The sequence below is a fragment of the Coccinella septempunctata genome, chromosome 7, assembly GCF_907165205.1.
Source record: "Coccinella septempunctata chromosome 7, icCocSept1.1, whole genome shotgun sequence".
In the NCBI taxonomy this organism is placed as follows: Eukaryota; Metazoa; Arthropoda; class Insecta; order Coleoptera; family Coccinellidae; genus Coccinella; species Coccinella septempunctata.
In genome coordinates this window covers 18,966,845-18,989,619 of record NC_058195.1, presented here as the reverse complement: position 1 = coordinate 18,989,619, position 22,775 = coordinate 18,966,845, and the positions used below count along the sequence as shown (strand labels likewise).

The window sequence follows — 22,775 nt, the reverse complement described above, 5'->3', positions numbered from 1 at the left end:
AATAAAGAAGAATTTATTGGATAATACGAAGGCTTATTACATACTACATGAAATAAAATAGTCCTTATACAATGTTTATTTGTTCAAAATGGGAATATCTATCCATGCTTCACAGTAACCAGAAAAATTAACATCTCAAAAATATGGTCACATAATTGTGCTTCCTAATTTCGTGTGACGTGAACATATTGCACAAAACTAAACTAAACATAGCAAATAAAATACTAAAAGTTTTTTTTTCAGTCTGATTCGTCCCCCAAATTTTTTCGAACGGTTTGTTAAATATTTATTCCAATCTCTGAGCAAGACAAAGGAATACCTGAATCGAACAAGTATAAAAATCTATCAATCAGTTCCATGGCCAACCGTTTGAATAACTTCTCCGAGGCCTTGTGTTCCCTCAACATATAATTTTCTAAATATTACATAAAAAAATTATCCTATTAAATCAACCTAAATCGACACGAGTAATATACAAGAGTTAAAAATATATAATATATTCAATAAGAAATGGCAAACGAATGATATATCTCACACCTTTCTGGAAGGTTCAAATTTAATTGAAATCGAGAAAGGGCATGGGCAGTGTTTATCACATAAAAACGAAGTTGATGATTTTGATTCTCTGAGCGCGAATTGTTAAAAATGATCACTCACATTTGAGGTAAACATTTATGCTATAGGTCCACCGTTCTATACTAAGACAATAGTTTTTTTGGGAATATATCAACAACAAATTTAAACAGGTGGATATATCGTGATGTACCTATAGGTGTAAAGGAGCTTAATCAGTCTAACTTTTAAGATCCACTGTTCTAGCCGGTGACCTATGGTTGTTCCCTAAAAAGATAAAGAGTAAAACGTACTTTCTATAAGCCTATTCGATCAAATCGGACTGGAAAAGGGGGATACGCATACATTTCGATATTCAAATGAACCTCCTTTTCCGAGCATTCAAAATTTTTCAACCTCTCATGAGCCGAAAGAAATGAGTGGATTGACTAGAAACACAACGAATGGCTCGACCACTAAATCCAGCATCGTCTTGAGCAATTGTAAACAACAGAATGCTTCAATTCTACAAATAATTTCGTTTGAAAATTCGACATGTTTTCCTCTCCCTTTAAATTTATTATCTACCTCGAAGTTCAAACTGTGGTAAAACACTAACTTAATTCATAAAACTTAGAATCTCAAATGTCTTTGGATGAACAGTTGTCAATTTTGAAATTTTGCTCTCATTTGCTAAGCTTGACCAAACTAACATATTTCTTGAGCAGTTTTCTTGTATGACATGGATTTATCACTCCAGCGCGCTGGGAGCAGACGGGGGACACCTAAAGGAAAAATTCAAAATTCAGAAAATTCAAATTATTGCCATAACAACTCCCAAAGCCTAAAAAGCTCGATTTTTCTAAGGTTGCGATGGTACTAAGGCTTCTAGGATTAGGTGATGATCTGAAGAACCTCGTGGACTCAAAAATAAGCTCGTCAATACCGATTCGATAAATAACGTTATAAATATAGGATTCACAACGCATGAGAAAGAGATAGCACTCGTCGGCCAGTCGACCAAGATATCCACAAAGTTGAATAAATAAGATTAAAAGTATATTTTACCTCGGAAGGGAATAACAAAATCGGTAAATTTAATACACAGAAACAAGGTGATTGATTCATGAGTTCATAAAAACTCTTATCAGGACACCAAAAACCTTTTCCGTTCATAAGACCGTTTGCAACAGCCGAGAATTCTCTAGAGAATTTACTCGAAAATTCATGCGCCGTGAATTATTTAACGTTACATACGCACTTTCGGTAGAATTCTCTGTCCAGTTGCATACAAAATAATCTCTGCATTTTTCTTGCGAGAATTTTGTAGAGAATTCTCCACAGAATTCTCGGCTGTTGCAAACGGGCTATAGATATTGATTTGATTACAAAAATTAACACCAGGCAGCGCACTGTAGAGTAATGTAATAGAAAGAAATCTACTCAATAGAGCATCTTCTGATGTGAATATATCTATAAAAGAAATATCGAGTTTTTCGTCGACGATAAGCTCCCAAATTACTGCTCTTATAACGTGAAATGCAATTAGTTCGAAAAATCCTCATAGCTGACTAGCAACAGATTTCTGAAAGGAGCCCGAAATTCCGACAAATTCCAAAAAAATCGAAAACGACTGGATCGGTTCTGACGAAAAATCTAGCGACCTCGTCATGGCCCAGGTGAGCACCAATGTGCAAAATTTCAAGTCGACAGGTGAAAGATTGTGAACTGTAGCGTGTCGACAACAATATTTTTTCGAAAAAATTCGAATAACTCAAAGACCGTTTTTCCGATTTTGACCTAAATCAGAAGGCTTCTTAACACCGAGGATAAGATGAATCCTGACGAAATTGAACTCGGTATCCTCCAAATTGTAATTTTAGCGTCTCTCCAACAAAGCGTTACAAACGCACAGAAATTTTCCCCACGACAAAATATTTTTCCGAAAAGGAAGCGCATAACAAGCGCCTTTAAACTCCGCAAGAGCCGACGCTTGTTAATAGTCCAAAATTTAAGTTTGGGCCATTTTAACTTTGGTCATTATTTCCGTTTCTGTTTGTGCTAGCTAGGATGTTGAAATGAAAACATTACTTAGACAAAAAAGAAGGATCACGCCTAAAGGCGATGAATACAATAATAAGGATAAATTCAGATGCATACCACCCGACGATATGAATATCAGTGTTACGATCTGAATTGAACTAGCCAATTTGCCATCGTCAAGGCCCCAAATGGAGTACGCTCCACTGAAGAAAACCAGATGCTGAGCATGGTTTCGGCCTCATTTGGCCTCGTCAGAGCAACATAGCATTTTTCCACGGTGGAGAACGTTTGGAATTGATGGAACTTTATTCAATTCCAAACGTTATCTACCGTGGAAAAACGCTATGTTGCTCTGACGAGGCCAAATGAGGCCGAAACCATGGTCAGCATCTGGTTTTCTTCGGTGGAGCGTACTCCATTTGGGGCCTTGACAATGGCAAATTGGCTAGTTCAATTCAGATCGTAACACTTGTTGATATTCATATCGTCAGGTGGTATGCATCTGAATTTATCCTTATTATTCAGACACTTTTTTTATAGCAGTCCTTTGGCGTAATATGATTTTTCCTACAGGTTTATTTGCTGAGCTATAACATTAAGTTGTGGTTTTTCTAATGAAAACAGTAGTTTGAAATGACTTGGAAAGAATCGTTATTTTTTTACCATTTCAGAAGTATATCATACATCGCTTTCAGTCTTTCTAAGTAATTTTAAACTACTGTTTTCATAAGAAAAAACACATCTTTATGTTATAGCTCAACAAATATAGCTGTTGGAAAAAATCATAGTACGCCACTGGATTGCTATCAAAAATTGTCTATATAATGTTTTCATTTCAACATCCTAGCTTGAACAGAAACTGATATAATGACCAAAGTTGAAATTTTAATTTTGAATTATAACTCGAAAACAAAAGAAGATAGAGGAATGCAGTTTATGGCATTATTAGTTTCTCGAAAAAAGACGACCGTAATATGCCATGTATTTTCCTCCATCTCGTTGGATTAAAAAAAGTGGTAGTGCAGGTATCACCAATTTTGCCCACCCTGTACATGAGTCAGCACCCACTCATGTCAGGTAGTGAACACCTATCGGCGACGCGCTTTGATGTACATAAAATTAGAGTTTACGCACTATGAGCTTATATTGACTGCCTCTGTTCCATTAATCAGTCACTGAATATTTTATTCTCTAATAATATATGATAATCAAGCATTTAATGCATTTTCATTGTTCAGCCATTACAAAACTCTTTCACCGACAATCTATGAGGGGTGCTGACCCGCCGCGTTTCGCAAAAACCAGTTTTTTATTGGTTCTACACACTATAAACTAGTTTTCTAACAATTTCCAATTACTTCAAAACACTTGTAGAGCAATAGGTAATTTTCATACCCAAAGCGCGTCGCCGCCAGTTGTTCCACTACGCGAGTGGGTGCTGTCTCACGTACACCTTCCAATACTAAATACATAATATTTAATTGTGGGCCATTACAAAACTCTTGCCGATTTTTGTTGCCAGCTCTCCGACTATAACCAGTATTCAACTAGACCAACTTGCGACAGATTGTGGAGTGGAAAACGGTCTATAATTGACTAAACGAACATCCATCGGTCTATTCGAAAAACTGATAATCCATTGCGCATATCTGTGATCTTTGATATTTAGGACTGGCCGTCAAGCGCTATCTACATTTTGCATAAATGCTTTGTTTCCAAATCGGTATTCAAATATTTTGGAGCCCCACGTGGTTCTTGGAGTGATTACGATGCGATTGAAACACATGAGGATTACTCACTAGACGCAGGTTATCATATTACTAAATGTTAATCAGCTACTGTCGAAATCATCAAACTGCGCAAAAATTAATAACTAACCAAACGTCAACTAGAGCATACTCACGTGGTTGTACCAGGGTAGTAATAGGGAGGTGGTCTTTCGTATTCCGTGGGGGCCCTTTGATATTGAGGAGGTCCACCGGCAGGAAATTCTTCCCAATTCCTACATTAAGATTTAAACATGAAATCGAGGGTGAATTAACTGAGCGGATTCTGATAATAAGTCAACATAGTTTGCTGAATGGGGCACCGTGAAAGTTTGGATTAGGGTGAATCTTTGTAAATGGTAGGTTCGTTGAAAACACTTCATAAATTTATGTAAAAGTCAAAGATTCAGTCGATATACTCTGATAGGAAATTACCTTGCGTCCCCCGAAGGAGTTGCTACCACATCTCTTGGCACTAATTCGGGGTTCCCCGTTCTTTGCGTTAACTGCGTTCTGTCTTCTCTCCTTTTTGTCTTCTTTTTCCGCTTGTCTTTACCACCTCGACCGCTAAAATGAAGTTAGGTATTCATAAACTACATGGCAGACTACTCTAACCAAATCAATGCAAGTCAAGCGAAGGATACTATGTGGAAATCCAAATTAAGGATCTTCAAGCCAAAAATAACGAACGAATATCTTGCTTCGCAATATTCAAATCATCAGATTTTATCGATTTGTACCCACCAAAAATAATAATCTTCATATTCTCATTACCAAGTACCTCTAAGCCTAGAAAACGTCGCCATCAATGAAAAAGGAACTGGCAAAACTCGAAGTATTAAGTATACTAGGCATCTTCATCCAATGCGTTCAATATGTTTTAGTCAATTTCTGTATATAAATGTATAATCTAAAAAAACCTTGAAAGCAATCGATGCATTCTTGAAAATATCACATGATATTTCTAACGAATATCAATCGATTTGTCATAAAAAAAGCTTCAAACATGCAAACATGAAACAAGATGGGTAATAAAAATAAAGTAAGCTAATCTCGTTAACAACACACCAATAACAGCAGCAGAACAATGACATAAGCACAAACGATGAAGTTAAAAGACACTCATTATTTTTCTAACGACCTTTCCAAGTCAAAAGCCCGTTTGCAACAGCCGAGAATTCTCTACAAAATTCTCGCAAGAAAACGGCAGAGATTATTTAGTACGCAACTCAACAGAGAATTCTACCGAAAGTGCGTATGTAACGGTACATAATTCACGGCGCATGAAATCTCGAGTAAATTTTCTAGAGAATTCTCGGCTGTTGCAAACGGGCTTAAGGCGATCTTAAAAGAAAAAATCGGTTCTAGAGCCATTTGAAATACGAAATCATCAAGACGATCACTTCTTGATCTAACTATTGGTGAGTCACAACAAAGATATCGGGAAAAAACTTTTTCGTCGAAAGTTGAGTCATGCAAACCTTACGCAAGACACTTACCTATTCAGGGGTATGTTATCATTTGCGGCATACAAATACTCGCTGCAAAATAATAGAAAAAACATACTGTAACCGAGGACGACAAAAAAACATATTCAAACATGCTTATTACGCATTCTCGCCGAAAAATCAGAGTGTCGACAAGACCACGTCGCTATTTATCGGTGTCACATGAAAGGAATACACTTACGTTTCGATGTAATAGTCGCTGAAGGGTACTTGCTTCTGGTAGAGGATGGCCAGTTTGACCGATATCACGATGGTGGGCAAGAACACCAGCATGGAACAGAGGAGGGTGAACCAGAATCCGTTCTGAAAGAAATCGTAATCATCTTGAAACATGTATCGAATGTGTCTGTGAGTGTGTGTATAGTGTGGGTGTGTGTATGGTGTGCGTGTGCCTGTATGTGTTTGTGTGTATGGGTGTGAGTGCAAGTCATAGTCGAAATATATATAACTTCCCGAAGAGTGTTTAAAAAAGATATGTGTGTACGCTACTTTGCAGAGAAATGGAAATTTTCAGTTATAGAAAAACAGGCACTCACCATTTGTAGGGCAATCTTGTCGCAAACAGTGGTCAACGTGGCGTTGTAGACGTTACTCAGAGGTCCACACTGACCCACTTCATTCTCCGTCTTGTTTATGACGCGGTCCATATATTTCTCCACCTGATCGAGGATCTTCTGAGCAAAGTCAGCGGCGGCCTGAAATGATACGTTATTCGAAAATTCTGGGATCACGTTGCCAGATCTAACCCACCTGTCTGATCATCTTCGGGCCTTCGTATTTAAGAGAATTCTGGGCTTGCTGTACTTTCGTAATTAGGTCAGTCATGCCCTCTTTGAAACTGCTGTGACCCAAGCGAAGTTTGGTATCCAAACTACTAGCCGTCACCTGTTGGAAGATTTAGCGTTATATAGCGTATCCACGCTAGACTGTTGCGTCACTTACCCTGACTCGATCGGCAGTGGCTTGCATGGGTTTGACCACGTTCCTCTCGTAGAAATTCAACTGCACCATGACGCTGTCGAGGCCCCTCTCTAGATTAACAGCACTGGGATCCGTCTGAGCAATGTCGTGCACCCTCCTCTTAGCAGCCTCCAATTCTTCGGTGATAATTTTCAAATCGACGTTGGTGAAGTTGGCACTGAGCTGTTGAGCGATTGGAAAAGTCGAAATCGAAATCGGAACGTTTAAAACGTACAAATCAGGGACTTATTGGAGGTTTACGCAGCCTTCCTATGAACTAAGCCTAATTGACAGATGGCGTGTGCGCCATTTGGTTTCTGGTCGAAGACAAGGTTCTCTAAGGTTTTAGCTTATTGAAGGTTAAATCCGAGTTCACAAATTCATTCAGTATCTCGAAATAGGGAGCATGAAAGTCACTTTTGCCCAATCATTAAATCCACCAATTGAAATAGGATTCATTCTCCACTCCGTTCTCGTCTTCCCAGGGGCTTGCGCTCCGCCAGTCAAACTACTTCCGGAAGGGTGTAACTTCATCACGAAGTCTTAGTTCTTAGTCGTAACAAAAGCTGCATGAACTCGCCATGACAAATAAACCTGTCTTACCTCGTCCAGGAACTTGTTGAAATCGACATTGGCAAATTCCGATTCAGCGATCTCCCTCAGCGTGTTTAGCTGCTTCGGCCTAAGTAGCACGACGTCGTGAAAATCGATGCTGGACGTGGTCCTGTTCAGTTCGTTCAGCGCGTTCTCGATGTCGAAATCACTGATATACTTCTTGATCTGTCCGACGTCGAAGGTCCTCTTCAGGTCGAACGCCCTATAGAGGGTCTGGTTGCGATGACAGCGTTCGATGATGCGGCTGACTTTGCCGTTGAGGCCGTGGTCCTTCAGGTCGACCTGGTCGATCAGCCTGAACAGCTCGCTGGACGCTGGATTCCTGAAGGATTTGCAGGCGGCCTCCTGGGTGACGGTGCCCACCAGGAGGTAGATCAAGGTGGCAGCTGCGATGACGCAGGTGAAGAAGAACATGAACACCACGCCGCTGGAAGAACATTGAGAAACCATCGTTAAAAGTTGGCCAGGAGAAGGTTTTAGTAGGATCTAATCCCTTGCTCATGACATCGACGCACACATGAGAATTACAAGACGCGACACACTTCTGCTCGCTCGAAGCCCTTTCGAATCACTGCGAAAAATATTCGACGCATTCGAAATGAAGCATCAACCGCATCATCACTGTGTATATTGCTTAAATTAATCCCAAATCTCAGTGCGCCTACTCACCACAACAAGAACTGGCTGCCGCTTCCCTTGTTGCAACAATCGTCGCCGTAACCTCCTGGCCTCTTACCACAGATGCCACAGATGAGGCCCAGAGACACGAAAAGGGTGACTGCGAGAAGTATGAAGCATATGGATAGGCTGACGTACTGCCTGTAAGGGTCGAACTGGTCGATGTACATTTGAGCAACGTCCAACACAGAGTCTTGGCCGTTTCGGCCGCGGTCGATCTCGTGCAACTCCCTGCGCAACTTGTTCACTGTCGACGTTATCTTGTCTGCGTTCTTCGCAATCATCCTACCTGGAAATGAAAGCCATCACTTTATATTGCGATACAGAATTCATTATTCGATGATCCGACGCGATTAAATGATAAACAACATATTTGACAGACTCAGCCGGTACAGGATGGCCGAAAAAGCGGCCTGTGAACTGCGACGCGTTGATATTCTTTCACCATAGAAGGTGGAAATGGGCTGTTAATCTAAAATCGTTTCAAAGAAATTCGCTGTAATAGTAAATCTCGCTAGTAAAACTGCTGCCCATTGAGAGAATACTATGAAAACAGAGCAATAATTCCGACATATCATAATTCATATTTGATTTTCTGTGATCCAGCAGCACTAGTTTCACCAATAGAAAACGCTATTAAACTCACCAGCTTCCTCTATTTTTCCATAAGCTATGTCCGTGTTATTCTTGACGGCCTTTCTGATGTCCCTCTGTATTTTCTCCAGCTTTTCCTTGCCCCTGGAAATTTCTTCCCAATTGGTGTTGTCGACAATTTCGTCCAATTCCCTGATTTGAGCGTTTATATCCGGAAGCTGGAAAGGAAAATTTTGAATGAAACGATGTTAACATATTATGTGATCTATGACGCAAAACGCTGTTAGGAACTTACCCTCGGGAAATATCTGTCTACGTACTGCATGGAAAAACACGTGTGAAATTAATAAAGTGAAAAGAGGAATTGAAAATTGAATGCAAATGACTAAACTTGATAACAAATAAGAAAAACACTGGATAAGCCAATATTATAAGGTTACAATTGAAAATTACACCAGAAGAACTCTTCAGTTAAAGTGGCGGTGTCGGTGCGTCATTGGAGAACTGAACCGTTCCCTAAAGCACTCTTCTATACGCGAAATGACGCCGAAATACCAGAAAAATTTGAATAAACAACGCGTATGAAATAACTTCGAAAAAACCTCACTTTGTCGAAGTCCACGTTGGTCTGCAACTTCGCGATGTCGTTATTGAGGGTGTTGCACTGCTCCAACTTCCCCACGCAGTCTTTGAGCAAGGCCAACAGATCCCTCTTTATCCTCCTTACGGCTGGAATTCAATTATGATCAGTATTCATTGATTCTTTCATTTTTTCGATTTACCCACCATCATTCAGTTGCGACGCGTAAATCCTCAACTCGTCGGTGGAATTCTTGAGTAGTTCGTAATCGTTTCTGATGTGCGGAAACTGATCGGCTATGTTCTTTATGTCATCCATTGAGGTGGCGTTTGAGATCTGTTCCAATTCGTTGAAGACTATATCGGAACATTCTGTAGAAAGAAATATGAGCGTTAGAACTCTATTATTTTTCTCTAAATGAATTCAGTGACAAAATTCGGTAGAATTAATCGAAAACCGGTGGATATACCGATTTGCGGTAGGGTTCCCATCAGTTTTGATCTTGGATTCCCACCGAAGCGAAAGATCGCGTCATTCGAGCCTCCAATTGCGCCTTCCTCATGAGAAGAAGAACTCATATTTTAACACTTACCATCTAGACTCTCTTTGATGCTCCTCGAGAACTCCTGGAAGTTTTTCTTCAGCAGAATATCAATCTGACTATTGGTCTTGTTCAGGAACTTATCGGTGTCTCGAACAGATGTGCGTATGTCCTGCGGAAGATTCTCGATCCCGTCTTGTAATCGAGCGTTGGTCACGAATGCGCATACCACTCCAAACCTGAAGAAATCACGATACAGAGCCGCCGAAAGTACGGATAATTCACTGGCTTACAATAACAGAGTTCCGCAGATGATGAGCAAGGTCGCCAGATATATCCTCCTGCAGAGATCATGTTTTTTGTCGTAAGGCCTTGATCTGGCGCCGCATCTACCGCAGCACCTACAGCAGCAGAAGAACAAGCCGCATACTGGCATTATAGCACCTAGTAGCACCACCACAAGGCATATGAGTATCACGATGGAGTACTGAACTATCAGATCGAGCACCTTGTCTTCCAAGTTAACACGTAGACTGTTGTTTTGAATGGAGAAGACATCTAGAAGCAAGATTTGACTTATTCGGTTAATCAAAAAATACATACATGTTTCAAAAATAATCCAGGTAAAATTAGAAGCACTATGCATAAGAAAGGTACCACTAGGCGGCCAGTCAACAATTGCTGCACATAATGCGTGTGTGCGATGATAATGATGAGGTTAATGGTCGACTGGCTGATAAGTCGACTGTCTTTCATATGCATTAATATTTTTTTCAATACTATTTTTTGATCTACAAACGTAGTTTTCCAGCCATCAAAATTAAGTTATATTAAAAAAAAATAACGTAGTAAATTTCTCGGGATTTGTTAGGGCCCAGCCTCAAGGTAAGCGTCCACAGTTCTGCACCGTACGCAACGCATGGAGAGCATTAGAATATCGAAAATGTTGCATGAGCAATGCTGTCGGCATTTTCGATGCGTATCAATCGACGCACTTAAATGATTTGCTATATAAGGCACACTAAAATTCGTTTGATGCGATCCGTGCGTTGCGTGTGATGCGGCACTGTGGACGTTTATTTCTAGTCTTCGTCCTTTCCACCGAACCACATTTACTCACTTCTCGGAAGCGCCTCCCTCAGAATGGTACCCATGAAGATCTTGGTGATGTTGTAAAGCTCTCCCAGACCTCTCGGGTTGTACCGGGAGATGCTGGCGTACGTAACGTTTATGTCGATTTTGGTGTAATTCGGTTCCTTCAGGTCCATTGCGCTGCTGAGAGCCTTGTCCAGACTCTCTCCGATCTTGTTCAGCTTCCTGATGAAGTGGTCGCCGTTGTCGTTGGAAGAGACGCCAACGGCCAGGAGGAGAACCAGACATGTGAGCAAAAAGCTGAAAAAAATTGCTATGTAGATGCGGTATAAGAACTTTCCCGAACTTCAAAAGTGGATAGACATAATGGGGTGTGAAATTCGTCAAGTGGGCTATTAAAAATATTGAAGTTTGACGTTCTGTGTCTGAAACCGATGACCTAGGCCTTGACCTAGACAATTTTTCTGTAAGCTTGTTAGATATCCACGCAATTCCTGCAATTAAGAAGTAACCTCACCTGTAAAAACCTATGGATCTTCTGGTAGAACCATCCCCTCTTTGATGAGATTCTGAATTGTTCCTGACGTTAGCCATCTCTCACTCGACGTTCTTGTTGTTACAGACTACAGAAATATATGAATCTTTTCCTTGTTGTGTTTGAGCTTTCCTTAAAAACTACATAATTGAGAACGGTGTGATTCCCTTCCTGAAAGGGAACATGATGAGCAGAGATCCTTATTGTCTTGAGATTAGATAGTCATCGAAACAGATTCTTATGTTTGTTTATGTATTTCGCAATCGTTCGAAGATCCTCGTCAACTAGTGGAGAGGTAACAGCTGTTCACGGTCTGAAAAACAAACATATCGTCTTAGGAATTTCGTAGGAATGAAATACTTTACAATAATAGATGTTGAAAGTGATACGACATGTAAACAGAAAAAGAACCTACCACCATTTAGCTAGCAGAACTACTTTTGAAATTTAGATTTTTTATGCGGCCATAATTTTAGGATAATTTATTACCCCAGTAAAAAAAATTTTGCCCTCCAATTTTTGGATATATTGGGGATTATGCTAACTTAACGTTAATCTAGCAGAACCCAAGAGTTAATAGAACATTTAGGTGAAATCCGTCAATATAATAATTTTGGGCTCATTTTAGACTTTCGAAACTACTGCGGATTTTCCTTGAATGAGGTTCTGATAACTTGACGGTAAAGCTAGCAAACCGCTAATACAATATTTATCCAGAATCTGATCACACCATACTTTCAGGTTAATTTTAGACTAATTTATTACCCTAGTGAAAAATCTTTTGCTCTCCAATTATTGGAGAAATTGAAGAGCTATGGTAACCCAACCCGTCTCTAGCCGGACAAAACTGATAATCGATTGTTAATCCAGAATCTGATTATATCATACTTTCAGGCTAACCTTAAGCTAATTTACTACCCAAGTAAAAAAATGTTTGTCCTCCAATTGTGGGAGAAATTGCGAGATCTTCAAGATCAAAGTTATGCTACCAAGATTAAATCGAAGGACAAAAAATTTTTCAATTGGAAAATAATCTAAACTAAAGGTTAGCCTGAAAATATGATGTGATCAGATTCTGGATAAACAATCCATTATCGGTTTTTTTCCGGCTAACGACGGGTTGGGTTATCGGAACCTCCAATAATTGGAGAGCAAAAATACTCTCACTAGGGTAATAAATTAGCCTGAAAACATGGTGTGACCAGATTCTGGATGAATATTGTATTCGCGGTTTGTTTTGCTAGCTTTACCGTCAAGCTAGCAAATCCCTTTTTTTAACTCATTCAAGGGGAATCCGCAGTAGGTTCAAATGAGATCCTAAAATTATGATATTGTCAGATTTCTGCTAAATTTTCTATTAGCTTCTGGGTTCTGCTAGCTTAACGTTACGCTAGCAGAACTCTCTATTTCTCCAGAAATTGGAGAATAAAAATTTTTTAATTGGGGTAATAAATTAGCTCACAATTATGGCCGCAAAAAAAATTCAAATTTCAAAAGTTGTTCTGCTAGCTTAATGGGGGTAAAGAATCAAGTAGACTCTGGAATTTTGAAGATTCACGTACTGTGCCTGAGCATGGTGCTGAGCGGATTTATAAAAAAAAACAAAACGTTAACCTGACAGTTTATTTCGAGCACAGAATATCATCCTTCAAAATTTCACAGCCTACTTGAAGTATCGAACGCTCGTTATAAACGGAGATCACAGTTGATCAAGAAGTTTTCTTATCCGAACTGCGTGTTCAAATCCTATTTCCCTATCGTTTAGAATGTTCGAGCTTCAATAGCTGGATCCTCATGTCGGTTATTTATCAAAACCGTTAGAACCTCGTGAAAGATAACTGACCGCGAACTTCAGCAAAATTCTTTGACGCCAGAAAGAAGCACCAAGCGAAGTTGAGTCAAACACAAATCCTTGTCGTTGCCAACCCAAAAATTAAGGAGAACGATCGCTGCTTGCAGACCACAGATTTTTTGTCCTCCTAAATCATGTACCAGTAGACAATTAATTTTTCCAATATATGCGCTAGTGTCGCTAGTCGGAAATAAATTCCTTTAACCAAATTGGTTAAAGTTGACTGAATTTTCCACCAGTGGTGACAGATTATAGGTATGATTATCTAGCAAATTTTCCATTTTTTAAGCAAATGGTGAATTATTGTAGCGTCCGTGGGTGTGGTTCACTGGCCGAACGGAAGAAGGGGACTTTTAAACAATTCACGCCAGATAACCGTCTACAAAGTACCCAAGGTAAAATGTATTATACAGGGTGTCCCAAAACTAGTGAATCAAACGTCATATAGAGTAGACCAAATAGTATCGAATGAGACCAACATTGGTTCAGCGAAAATGTACCGTTTCCAAAAAAACCTTACCTAAAATTGATGATTTTTGAAATATTTTTTTCAATCACAGGGCCAATTTGTGATTAAGGATAGCGTTTTTCGCCCATATTAATTAGAGGGGGTTTATTCTGAGAAATGAAAATTATGTAAAAAAAAAGTTTTAATTTACATTAACTGAGTTCTTCGATTGACTTCTTAGAATAATTGTAATAAGAGGTGATAATACAATAACTAAAATCGCTGCCCTTAATCACAAACTGGCCCTGTGATTTAAAAAAATAATTCGAAAATTGTCAAGGTTGGTGTCATTCGATAGTATTTGGTCTAATCTATCGTGGTGACTAGTTTTGGGACACCCAGACACCCTGTATATACATTGCTAGCAAATATATTTGTACATTTCTACATTGAATATAAAATACATACAAGAATATAATGACGACAGGTTTGTACCGACAAGTTTGTATCACAGGGGAAGAGGAGTTCCATAACAAATGCAGCATGTTAGGGTTCGCGTTTTTTATGAATGTACGCCTCAGCTCTTCAATTCAGGCGCGAACCTTGGCATGATGAATTCGTTATGAAATTTCCGTTCCGCAGTAATGGTAAATTCTCAAAATCTTTCCTATTGATCGGAGCTCAAGGATCACAATCAATATTTTGGATTTCACGCAATTATTAATTTCATATAAAAAAAGAGACGTCGCCACATGTCAAATCAAACTAATCACTTACGTTTTTTTGGGATATACGATCAGTTTCGTTTTTCCCACCACAGTAAGCACTTTTAAGAGATTGACACATTATTGTCAATGGATATTTGAAAATTTGAATACGATCCTATGACTTACCAATGTGTCGATTTTATAAGCAATGAAAATGTATTGTTTTCGGGATAAAATGCGGGACTTTCTTTTCTCTAACATGCCGTTCAGTTTTCTGTGTGGATAATCAAGAACTACAGCTTCAGAATTTCGTGTTCTTCAACTATCACCCTTTGTTGTTGGAAATTGAGGCAAATCAAATCTAAGACGAACGGTCGGGAAGGATACAGCTAACAGTATTAGCAACTTCTGCAATATTTGATTCAAGGCACTGTATTGGAAATACGTTATGTGAATTATGAGCATATATTAAGGAACAAAATAAATCCTAAATTCTACGAATATTCTTCACGAGTGTAGTGTGTGAACTCCCGTTTCGTTCAACTAAAAATATTGGATATTTCCGCAATCAACAGTGTTTTAATGGTCGCATTCAGCGGACGGAGCGCAAAACGCTTCTGCTACCCATCGGTAGCGGTAGCGGTCGGGAACATGTTGAACGTTCGCTGGCAAGCCGAGATAGGATAAGGTAGTCCAACGAGCTGTCACTATCAGCTGAAGAGTTGAGAAGTCTGTAGGAAAGACGTAAACAAACGGATTTTTTAAGTTTCGTTAACCTTGTTCTGGTTAAGTCAGTTTTTTTTTGTGAAAAACATAACTTAGAATTCTGACGAATTACTTTGTTGCTCTAGTATATTTCCTATAACTTATTTAACATCCTTCTCTATTACCTTCCATCAATTTTCATTTCATTTTCCTCAACAAACTCAAGCTCGTGCATCTTCCACACTGAATAACAACTACCTACTCAGTTCAAGTCCAACTTTCGCTCCTTTCCGCTACCGCTACCTAGCACAAATCAAATCCGCTCCCAAAAGTGGCGTCCGCTCCAGAACGTGTTGAGAATGTAGCGCATATGTCACCGAACGTTTACGCTAGCGTTTGGTAACAGTTGCGCAACTGTTTCGTCCGCTGAATGCGACCATTGAAATCACGTTGAATTAACCTTCTCGTGAATACAATTATTTGTCAACAGAAATTATCTTTAATTTTTATTTTTTATCTTAACGAAGAATAGGTAGGTTCTAATTCGATATCGTTGAAATATCTGCAGATTGAAGTGTAAATCAGAAATATTTATTAGCAGCTGAAAAAATGATCCAGTTCATATTTTGAGATCCTTGATCGATCGAGATTACAAGTTACTCTTATCTATGATCGATATCAAAGCACAACAAAAAGACCTTTCCAGTTAATGGTATAGACCATGTCTCTATACTGCACAGTATAGACACCATGTTGAGACTCTATAATCTTTGATTTAAACATTTTAAACCGTTCCAGTACGCGTCAAGCCGGGGTTTTCAGCTGTATTCGAATTCGGACAGAATATCTTGTTGAAATTCTTTTGTGGAAAAACTTTTGTTGAAATTATCTTATTGAAATCTTGTTTGTTTGGATATAATGGTACTGTCTTCCCAACGTAACCTTATTCATTATTTTTATATATTATTAATTATTTTTCTATCTAGTAAAATTTCAGGAATCAACAAATTTGGTACGATATTTTCAGCAAATTCTGCAAGGAACTTTTCATCACCATGATAAGTTCTCAGGTCAATTTAGTACCTAGGATAGTTCTAGAATCGTCCCAGGATGATTCTGGCGAAACCCGAACGCGAAGAAGTTAGTCCTAGAACAGTCCAACAAAAAACCGAACAAGACCATTCTGCGCAAACTCCTGACAGTTCTAGAACGGTTCTTGTTCGAACTCGAATACAGCTTCCTTCTCCTCTCCCTTGATGCACCACCACAATTTCAGCGGCTTCATGCACTGACAGAAGTGGAGCACGGGACTTGTCATATTAGTTTCGGAGATTATACAGTTAACTTTATAATCTTCGATTAGTTTAATTTGACAGTTTAATTAAGCGAGGGCATGAAGCTCCAGGGTTTCGCGCACCTCACTGGAAAGCAGCAAAAATAAAACGAGAGAGTATCATTGGACTTTTTCGGCAAAACAAGGATAGAAACAACTAAATGTCATGGTTGCGCCGCAACGAAACTAATCCCATATGCCCTATTTGGTAAAATGTTGATGCTTGCGAAAAATAACAAGTGCAAACACCAGTGTTTTAGACATCTGTATAATGACGTCAGGTTGATATCATGAGGCGAAATCGCCATAGAAAGTCGAATAAAATCGATGATAGTCCTGCAGCCATTTTGCATCGTTTGAAAACGTAATACATACAATATCATATCGCAGAGTATTATATTTTTTCTGAAAATGGTTGAGAAAGTTCGTCAATCCAGCAGCTTCAAAATGAGAGATAACCTCTATCATGAGGATGACAGCAAGATTAGCGTGACGACCTTGTCATTACCAACAGAACGATTTTTTCGGGCACTCTGGCAGGCAAAGACCTTCATAGGTGACATACGATTCTCTTCCGTTTCCGCTTGTTTTTAGGCTCAGCTGAGCGAAAAACTACACTTACCGCTCATCTAACGATCGCCATCATTATTTTCATTACGTAAACAATGTACATGAAATATTTCACTCGATCGAAATATATCTACATGGACGAAAGAAATACACTCTTCGATACCACCAAATTGGTAACTCCTTTTTCTCCTTTTTCCTCCAATAAGGAGCTTCAAAGAAAAATTCTTCTTAGTAGTAGGTCATTGAATTTTGACAGTTGACGTTTTGTATTGGAAACTTAACGAATGCCCTTACTTAGAGATAATAATTATGCCTGTGCTAAAAAAATCGAAATGAGTCACGTTCAAGTCGTCCTCGCAGAACAGACGACAAACGTTCGCCGTTTCCGCTAGAGGGGGCAACGTCCTCCAGTTCCATCCACGAAAAAAGAATTACCTAGGGCCCGACCACCGACACTCGTCCCAAACCCGATATAACCAGCGAGTTGTACGCGGACAACGTTTAGTAGTCGATAAAAATGTCTCATCATTATGGGGGGACTCAACAAGTTGCTGACGATCTGCCTCGAGATGTCAGATGTGAGTCACATCAGACTCAGATCGAATTGAGGATAGTATGTCAGCGCGGATGGTCCTATTGATGTTCCGAACGAAAACAAACATCCGAATAGAACGACTGAAACGATTACAGAAGTTATCGGTAAACAGATTCTTTAGGATAAAAATGATCGTCGTAAGAAATAGCTAAGTCTTCATTGTGCAGAAGAGCACAAAATTTGATGCTACTACCCAGGCATTCAACCTGATATTCTTTTTTATTCATATTGTATATTGTTGCATCTCCATTCTATGACATTTTTCCTCCGTTGTTGCTGACCTATTGTAACCCCTTTCGGCAATTACCACAGACCGCTCAGATTGCCCTCGATCGGTCGTTTATTTATGACATCCAGATTGAGGCGTTACACATCTTGACCGTTTGGCAAAGAAAATCTGAACGATCGGATGAAAATTTCGCTCGGGGTATTTAGACGGAGAAAAGCGATTTTAGTCTAATTTTGACGTGGTGGTTTTGAAGGAGTGAGAATTATGGAAGATATCGTTTGGGGACACAAATAACAAATAAACATATAGCGCGGAACCTATCTACCCTCTTTATCATTCCAGATAAATCTAAATCCGATCTGTGGTCACGTGACTAAAAAAACCATCCGCTCTCGGATGGTATTACCGAACTCGTTTTATGACATCTACTCTTAGTTGTTATACTTTACGTCTATGACATAAGCCTTAATTTCACCAATTTTCCAATTTGATTCAAAGTATAAGCTGGAACGCTGCAAAGCAAAGAGCTCTCTTGACTGGGCAGAAAAGTCCACTCTAGAGGGTAATCACAAGTGAATATACTTGAACAACCTTGTGGATACAGCATGGATATATCGGGATATACCCTGGATATACCTAGATATATTTCGATGAAGTTAGAAATAGGACTGTTTTGGTTCGCTTTTGGGATGGTTCCAGAACGGTTCAAAACAGTCGCACATTTATTCATTCAGCGTAAGCTCGCACGTAGCATGCGTGTAACTTCCCATACCATTGCTGCTCCACTACTTTGAACCGATTCGGAACCGCCTAAAGTGCGAACCAAAACAAAGCCAATGGTTGGGATATCATCCGATTCATGAATCCAATACGCATGCGCACAACACAGTTCATTGTGATTTTATAGGTTATGTATTATTTTACTGAATGTAGCGGCTGTCAGTTAATGTTTTAGACTTAAACTGCATTCATAATCAATTCGCGGGCCGAATTGCACTTCGGCACGAAAGTGGGCACGAATTTTACCATTCGCAATAAACTTCGGACGAAATACTCAAATGAATTAAACCTGTAACTGATCAAAACATAAGAATCAGCATCATCCATAGCCGACACGAAATTCCTTGCCGAAGTGATAGTTTGCAGCTTGCAAAAAATTTTGCCAATTTGCAATTCCATGCTAATCTTGAATCTCATTATGAATGGAAACAGAGAACGCCATCTGCTAAACTTCCGTGCCGAAGTGCACTTTGGCCTGCGAATTGATTGTGAACGCAGCTTTATACTTCTTTTTGTCATCGATTCTCGATGTTTTTTTGTTCTGAATTGTGCTAGGTATGTGCTACGTTCTGCCGTTAGTTTTCCGAAAAATGAAAATATCGGAAGTTAGCCCAGCCCCCAGCCAGCACATTCGTTTTTCTTTGCCTAAAATTCTTTCATATATTTATAGTAAAAAGAATTCCTTATTATTTTGATATTTCTGACAAGCAGACTAGGATTTCCACCTTTTCGGGCCGATTGTCCTAAAAAAAAACATATTAAAATGAATTTCATAAAAACCGGGGCCAAAAACACTACCTTCTGTCATTAATTCGTGAAATATCAATCAGTTGCTCCAGCGTGAATTCTTACACTAATTCGTCAGAAGCAAATCAGATAGAAAAAATTTTTGCCTGACAATGAACGAAAAATAGAACTTCAATATGGTAACTTCGTAACGTTTCGGAGTCTATATGAGACTCCTTCATCAGACGAATTCTTAAAAAATCTTCTGAATTGTAGTTTCTCAATTGACATTAATTTGTCAATTATCTTAATTTTTTATTTGATATTGTTTCAGAGACCCCTTAAAAGTTTCAAAAGATGCTGTATATTTGTTTACGTTTGCGTTTGGTTAACGCTGAAAATCTCGAATTTTTGAAGCTTTTATCTGCTGATTTCGGATCCGGCTCCTGGGGCAAGAGTATTTGTATTAGAATGAAAGTATGTATGTATCTGTTTCAATTCCAGCATTTAATCAATGGAGCACCCTCCTAAGATCGGAAAAATCAACTTTCTGAACTCTCTGTCGATCACCCTTCTAGCGTTCAAATCTTAACATATAAAATCTAGGCAACCATGGATGTGCCCCACTTTTGACCAGGCAACCTAATACTGTGAGATATGGAATAAAGTAACCTTTCATTTAAAAAAAAGCTAATTAAATAACTGATGAGGGTATATAAATGACGGTTGTCTACCTCTTTGTACCCGACAACCTCATAGGAGTACCAAGGGAAAACTAGGCAACCCATGTTTTCTTGATTCCTCGTGTAATATTCTGTCGACTTATGCTGGATTTTCATAAATAACAAATGAGGGTAGTAGATCAAAAAAAGTTGATGAAAGTTAACGTTATTTAACACTATTGGCCCCTGATTCAGCTAGGCAACCCATTTTCGATCTATCAATGCATATACATATTGTCTAACTTATAACATTTGTCATCATCGAATAACAGATGAGGGTATATATTTCTTATATCGTATCTAAGACTATCCGGAAAATAGGACATTCTTGGACGAATAGACAAAATTCTAGGACGAGCCGTAGTCAAGTCCCAGGAGTCTGTGAGCCAAAAAAAATTTCGGGCGTGTTGAGTACAATTTTTTTTCGGCACCCCGGTAGAATACAAATCGCTGCTGCCTTCCATATTTTATTGCGAATTGAAATCAAAAAACATGTAAACTTTTGACAACTAATTTCATATGAACTTTCAACAACGACATGATCCTTCCCGGACTAGGCCGTAAAATGCTACTTTCTCAAAGCAAAAGTGGCCGGGAAGTGGGTACATCCCGGACGGTTACCTAAAAAATATTTTTGTTTTTAAAATTTTACTAACACATATGGTTACTTGTACCATTTATGGCATATTCTCCAAATATAAAGTAAAGTGCGGTAACTGTTGAGTTCCTGCAATCTAATTTAGAGTAGTACAGGTGGCCCAGAAAAGACCAGATTGAAATGGTGAAGATGAAGTTTGTGTTCTTCGGTACGAGTTCATTACAAGGTTTCCATCATAGACCTATAAAAAACATGGACGCGCCCTTCCAGTGAGTTTCAATAGCCACGAGTGCGGCCAACATGAGATGGAGCTAGTATGGGCAAAAAAACGTTCCTTAGAACGCCTTAGCGCTAAGCGCATACGATTTATTTCGATTTTTTTTTTAAATAGGGAAAATTAGAAATGAAATATTTCGATAATTGATTATAAACATAATTCTTTTATTTTAGTAATTAATTTCCGAGCTATATTTGTATATTGGCGCCCGTTAGAGATAAAAACAAGTACCTATAATCGAATATGAAAAACTCAACGAATATTAGTATCATTTAGATTGCGTTTAATGATCCAATTAGAACTACAGGGCACAATTTTTGCTTTCGGCAACTATTCCTCGGAAAATACAACAGATCAGTTCATGAAAAGTATGTGAATAAATTGATTTGAATAAAAACAATTCAACACATTTTTAGCCAACACAATATTCTGATTTCTTGTTGGTTCAATATCGGAAAAAATATTTCATTAATCAATATTGATCAAAAGGTTGAAAAATAGACATTACAATCAGCATACTAATTATTATTAAATAGTAATTTTTCAACTGAGGATAATTTTTAGGAAGCATTTTTTTATTTTGTCCCAATGGAAAAGCTCGCATTCTGGGCATTTATTTTCTCTTCTAATCTCGAATGCTTCTTGAGTATTATTTTATCTAGATGAGAGAAGAATTGACATACATTTATTGATTTGAAATGAAAAATTCAACTATGATATAATCAATCAATTAATACATTCGAAGTTACTATACCTGTGAAATTTCACTTTATCTGTCTTTTCAACTCATTTCGTACTATTAATTGCACTCTACGAGGACACCATTATTATTTTCATAATAGAAAAAGGATACGACATTCAAAGTTGATCTAAAATTTATGAAAAAATTCTGAAATTTTCGATAAATACGAAGTGCAAACGAATGTCTCGCCCATACTAGCTCTATCTTATTTCGGCCGCACCCCCTCTCTCTATGCGCCGTGTCCATGTGTTAAATATGTCTATGGGTTCCATCCACCTTAAAAAAGGCTCAGCACAAAAATATTGACAGAAAGTATGAATTCAAGAAAATATCAGGTTGATTGAGCGTCACTGTAGTCTCATACGATGCATTCAGATATTATAACGAACCCGAGCGCGAGATGAAATATCCTCATTCGAGTTGTTACATAAGATGAAATCCATTCTAATTCTCGACAGCAGAATCTATGCGAACCAGTTCAACAAACAAAAGAAACCCCCAAATCGCACAAGTTAATCGTAACATTCATTCAACATTCAACAACAGCGCGGAGACGTTAGAAAAGCACAAACCGCATACCCACCAAGGCGATGCGCGAGCGTACTTATCCATCGGAAACGGGAAAAAACGGTGTAGCGGTGTCGGTGACCAACTGCTCTCGATAATACAGACGAATTGTGAAAGTAGCCTTCTGAAAAACCCCTTAGGCGATATTCAAGGTGAATGATTCTACGAATTTACCGAAAAATTATCTATACATTCTTGTGGGACGCAAACTTCTACTGAATAACTGAATTCAACAGAAAGTACTATCAAAGAAAGAATAATATGCAGTAAGTTGAACAAATATTTTATTATCAAAAATAAGAAAAGAAATAAAATTCTTGATACAAGAAAAAGAAGCAAACACTAAACAGGACTCACAAAACAAACATAATACATAGGTATACAGGGTGTCCCGGAAAATGTGGGAAATCTCTCGGATTCAGATAGAACATAAAAAATGAAGATGACAAGTTCCCATAAT

At 38.6% G+C, this 22,775-nt stretch overlaps 1 protein-coding gene across 5 annotated transcripts in view; it reads right to left on the bottom strand.

The window, feature by feature from the left end:
* LOC123317414 (prominin-like protein) overlaps positions 1-22,775 on the bottom strand; it is a 30,791-nt gene continuing 8,016 nt past the window's right edge. For 3 of the 5 annotated variants that reach the window (XM_044903932.1, XM_044903933.1, XM_044903934.1), the window contains exons 2-18: positions 11,447-11,777; positions 10,958-11,229; positions 10,131-10,395; positions 9,889-10,076; positions 9,503-9,667; positions 9,324-9,445; positions 8,769-8,934; positions 8,114-8,411; positions 7,433-7,871; positions 6,812-7,012; positions 6,620-6,754; positions 6,406-6,564; positions 6,051-6,172; positions 5,861-5,902; positions 4,797-4,928; positions 4,499-4,597; positions 1-1,337 (exon numbers count right to left, since the gene is read on the bottom strand). In XM_044903932.1, coding sequence (XP_044759867.1) covers positions 1,304-1,337; positions 4,499-4,597; positions 4,797-4,928; positions 5,861-5,902; positions 6,051-6,172; positions 6,406-6,564; positions 6,620-6,754; positions 6,812-7,012; positions 7,433-7,871; positions 8,114-8,411; positions 8,769-8,934; positions 9,324-9,445; positions 9,503-9,667; positions 9,889-10,076; positions 10,131-10,395; positions 10,958-11,229; positions 11,447-11,523 — 2,916 coding nt within the window. In that variant the 5' untranslated portion in view covers positions 11,524-11,777 and the 3' untranslated portion in view covers positions 1-1,303. The remainder of the gene's footprint in view (positions 1,338-4,498; positions 4,598-4,796; positions 4,929-5,860; positions 5,903-6,050; positions 6,173-6,405; positions 6,565-6,619; positions 6,755-6,811; positions 7,013-7,432; positions 7,872-8,113; positions 8,412-8,768; positions 8,935-9,323; positions 9,446-9,502; positions 9,668-9,888; positions 10,077-10,130; positions 10,396-10,957; positions 11,230-11,446; positions 11,778-22,775) is intronic. The other 2 variants (XM_044903935.1, XM_044903936.1) reach the window with 2 other exon arrangements.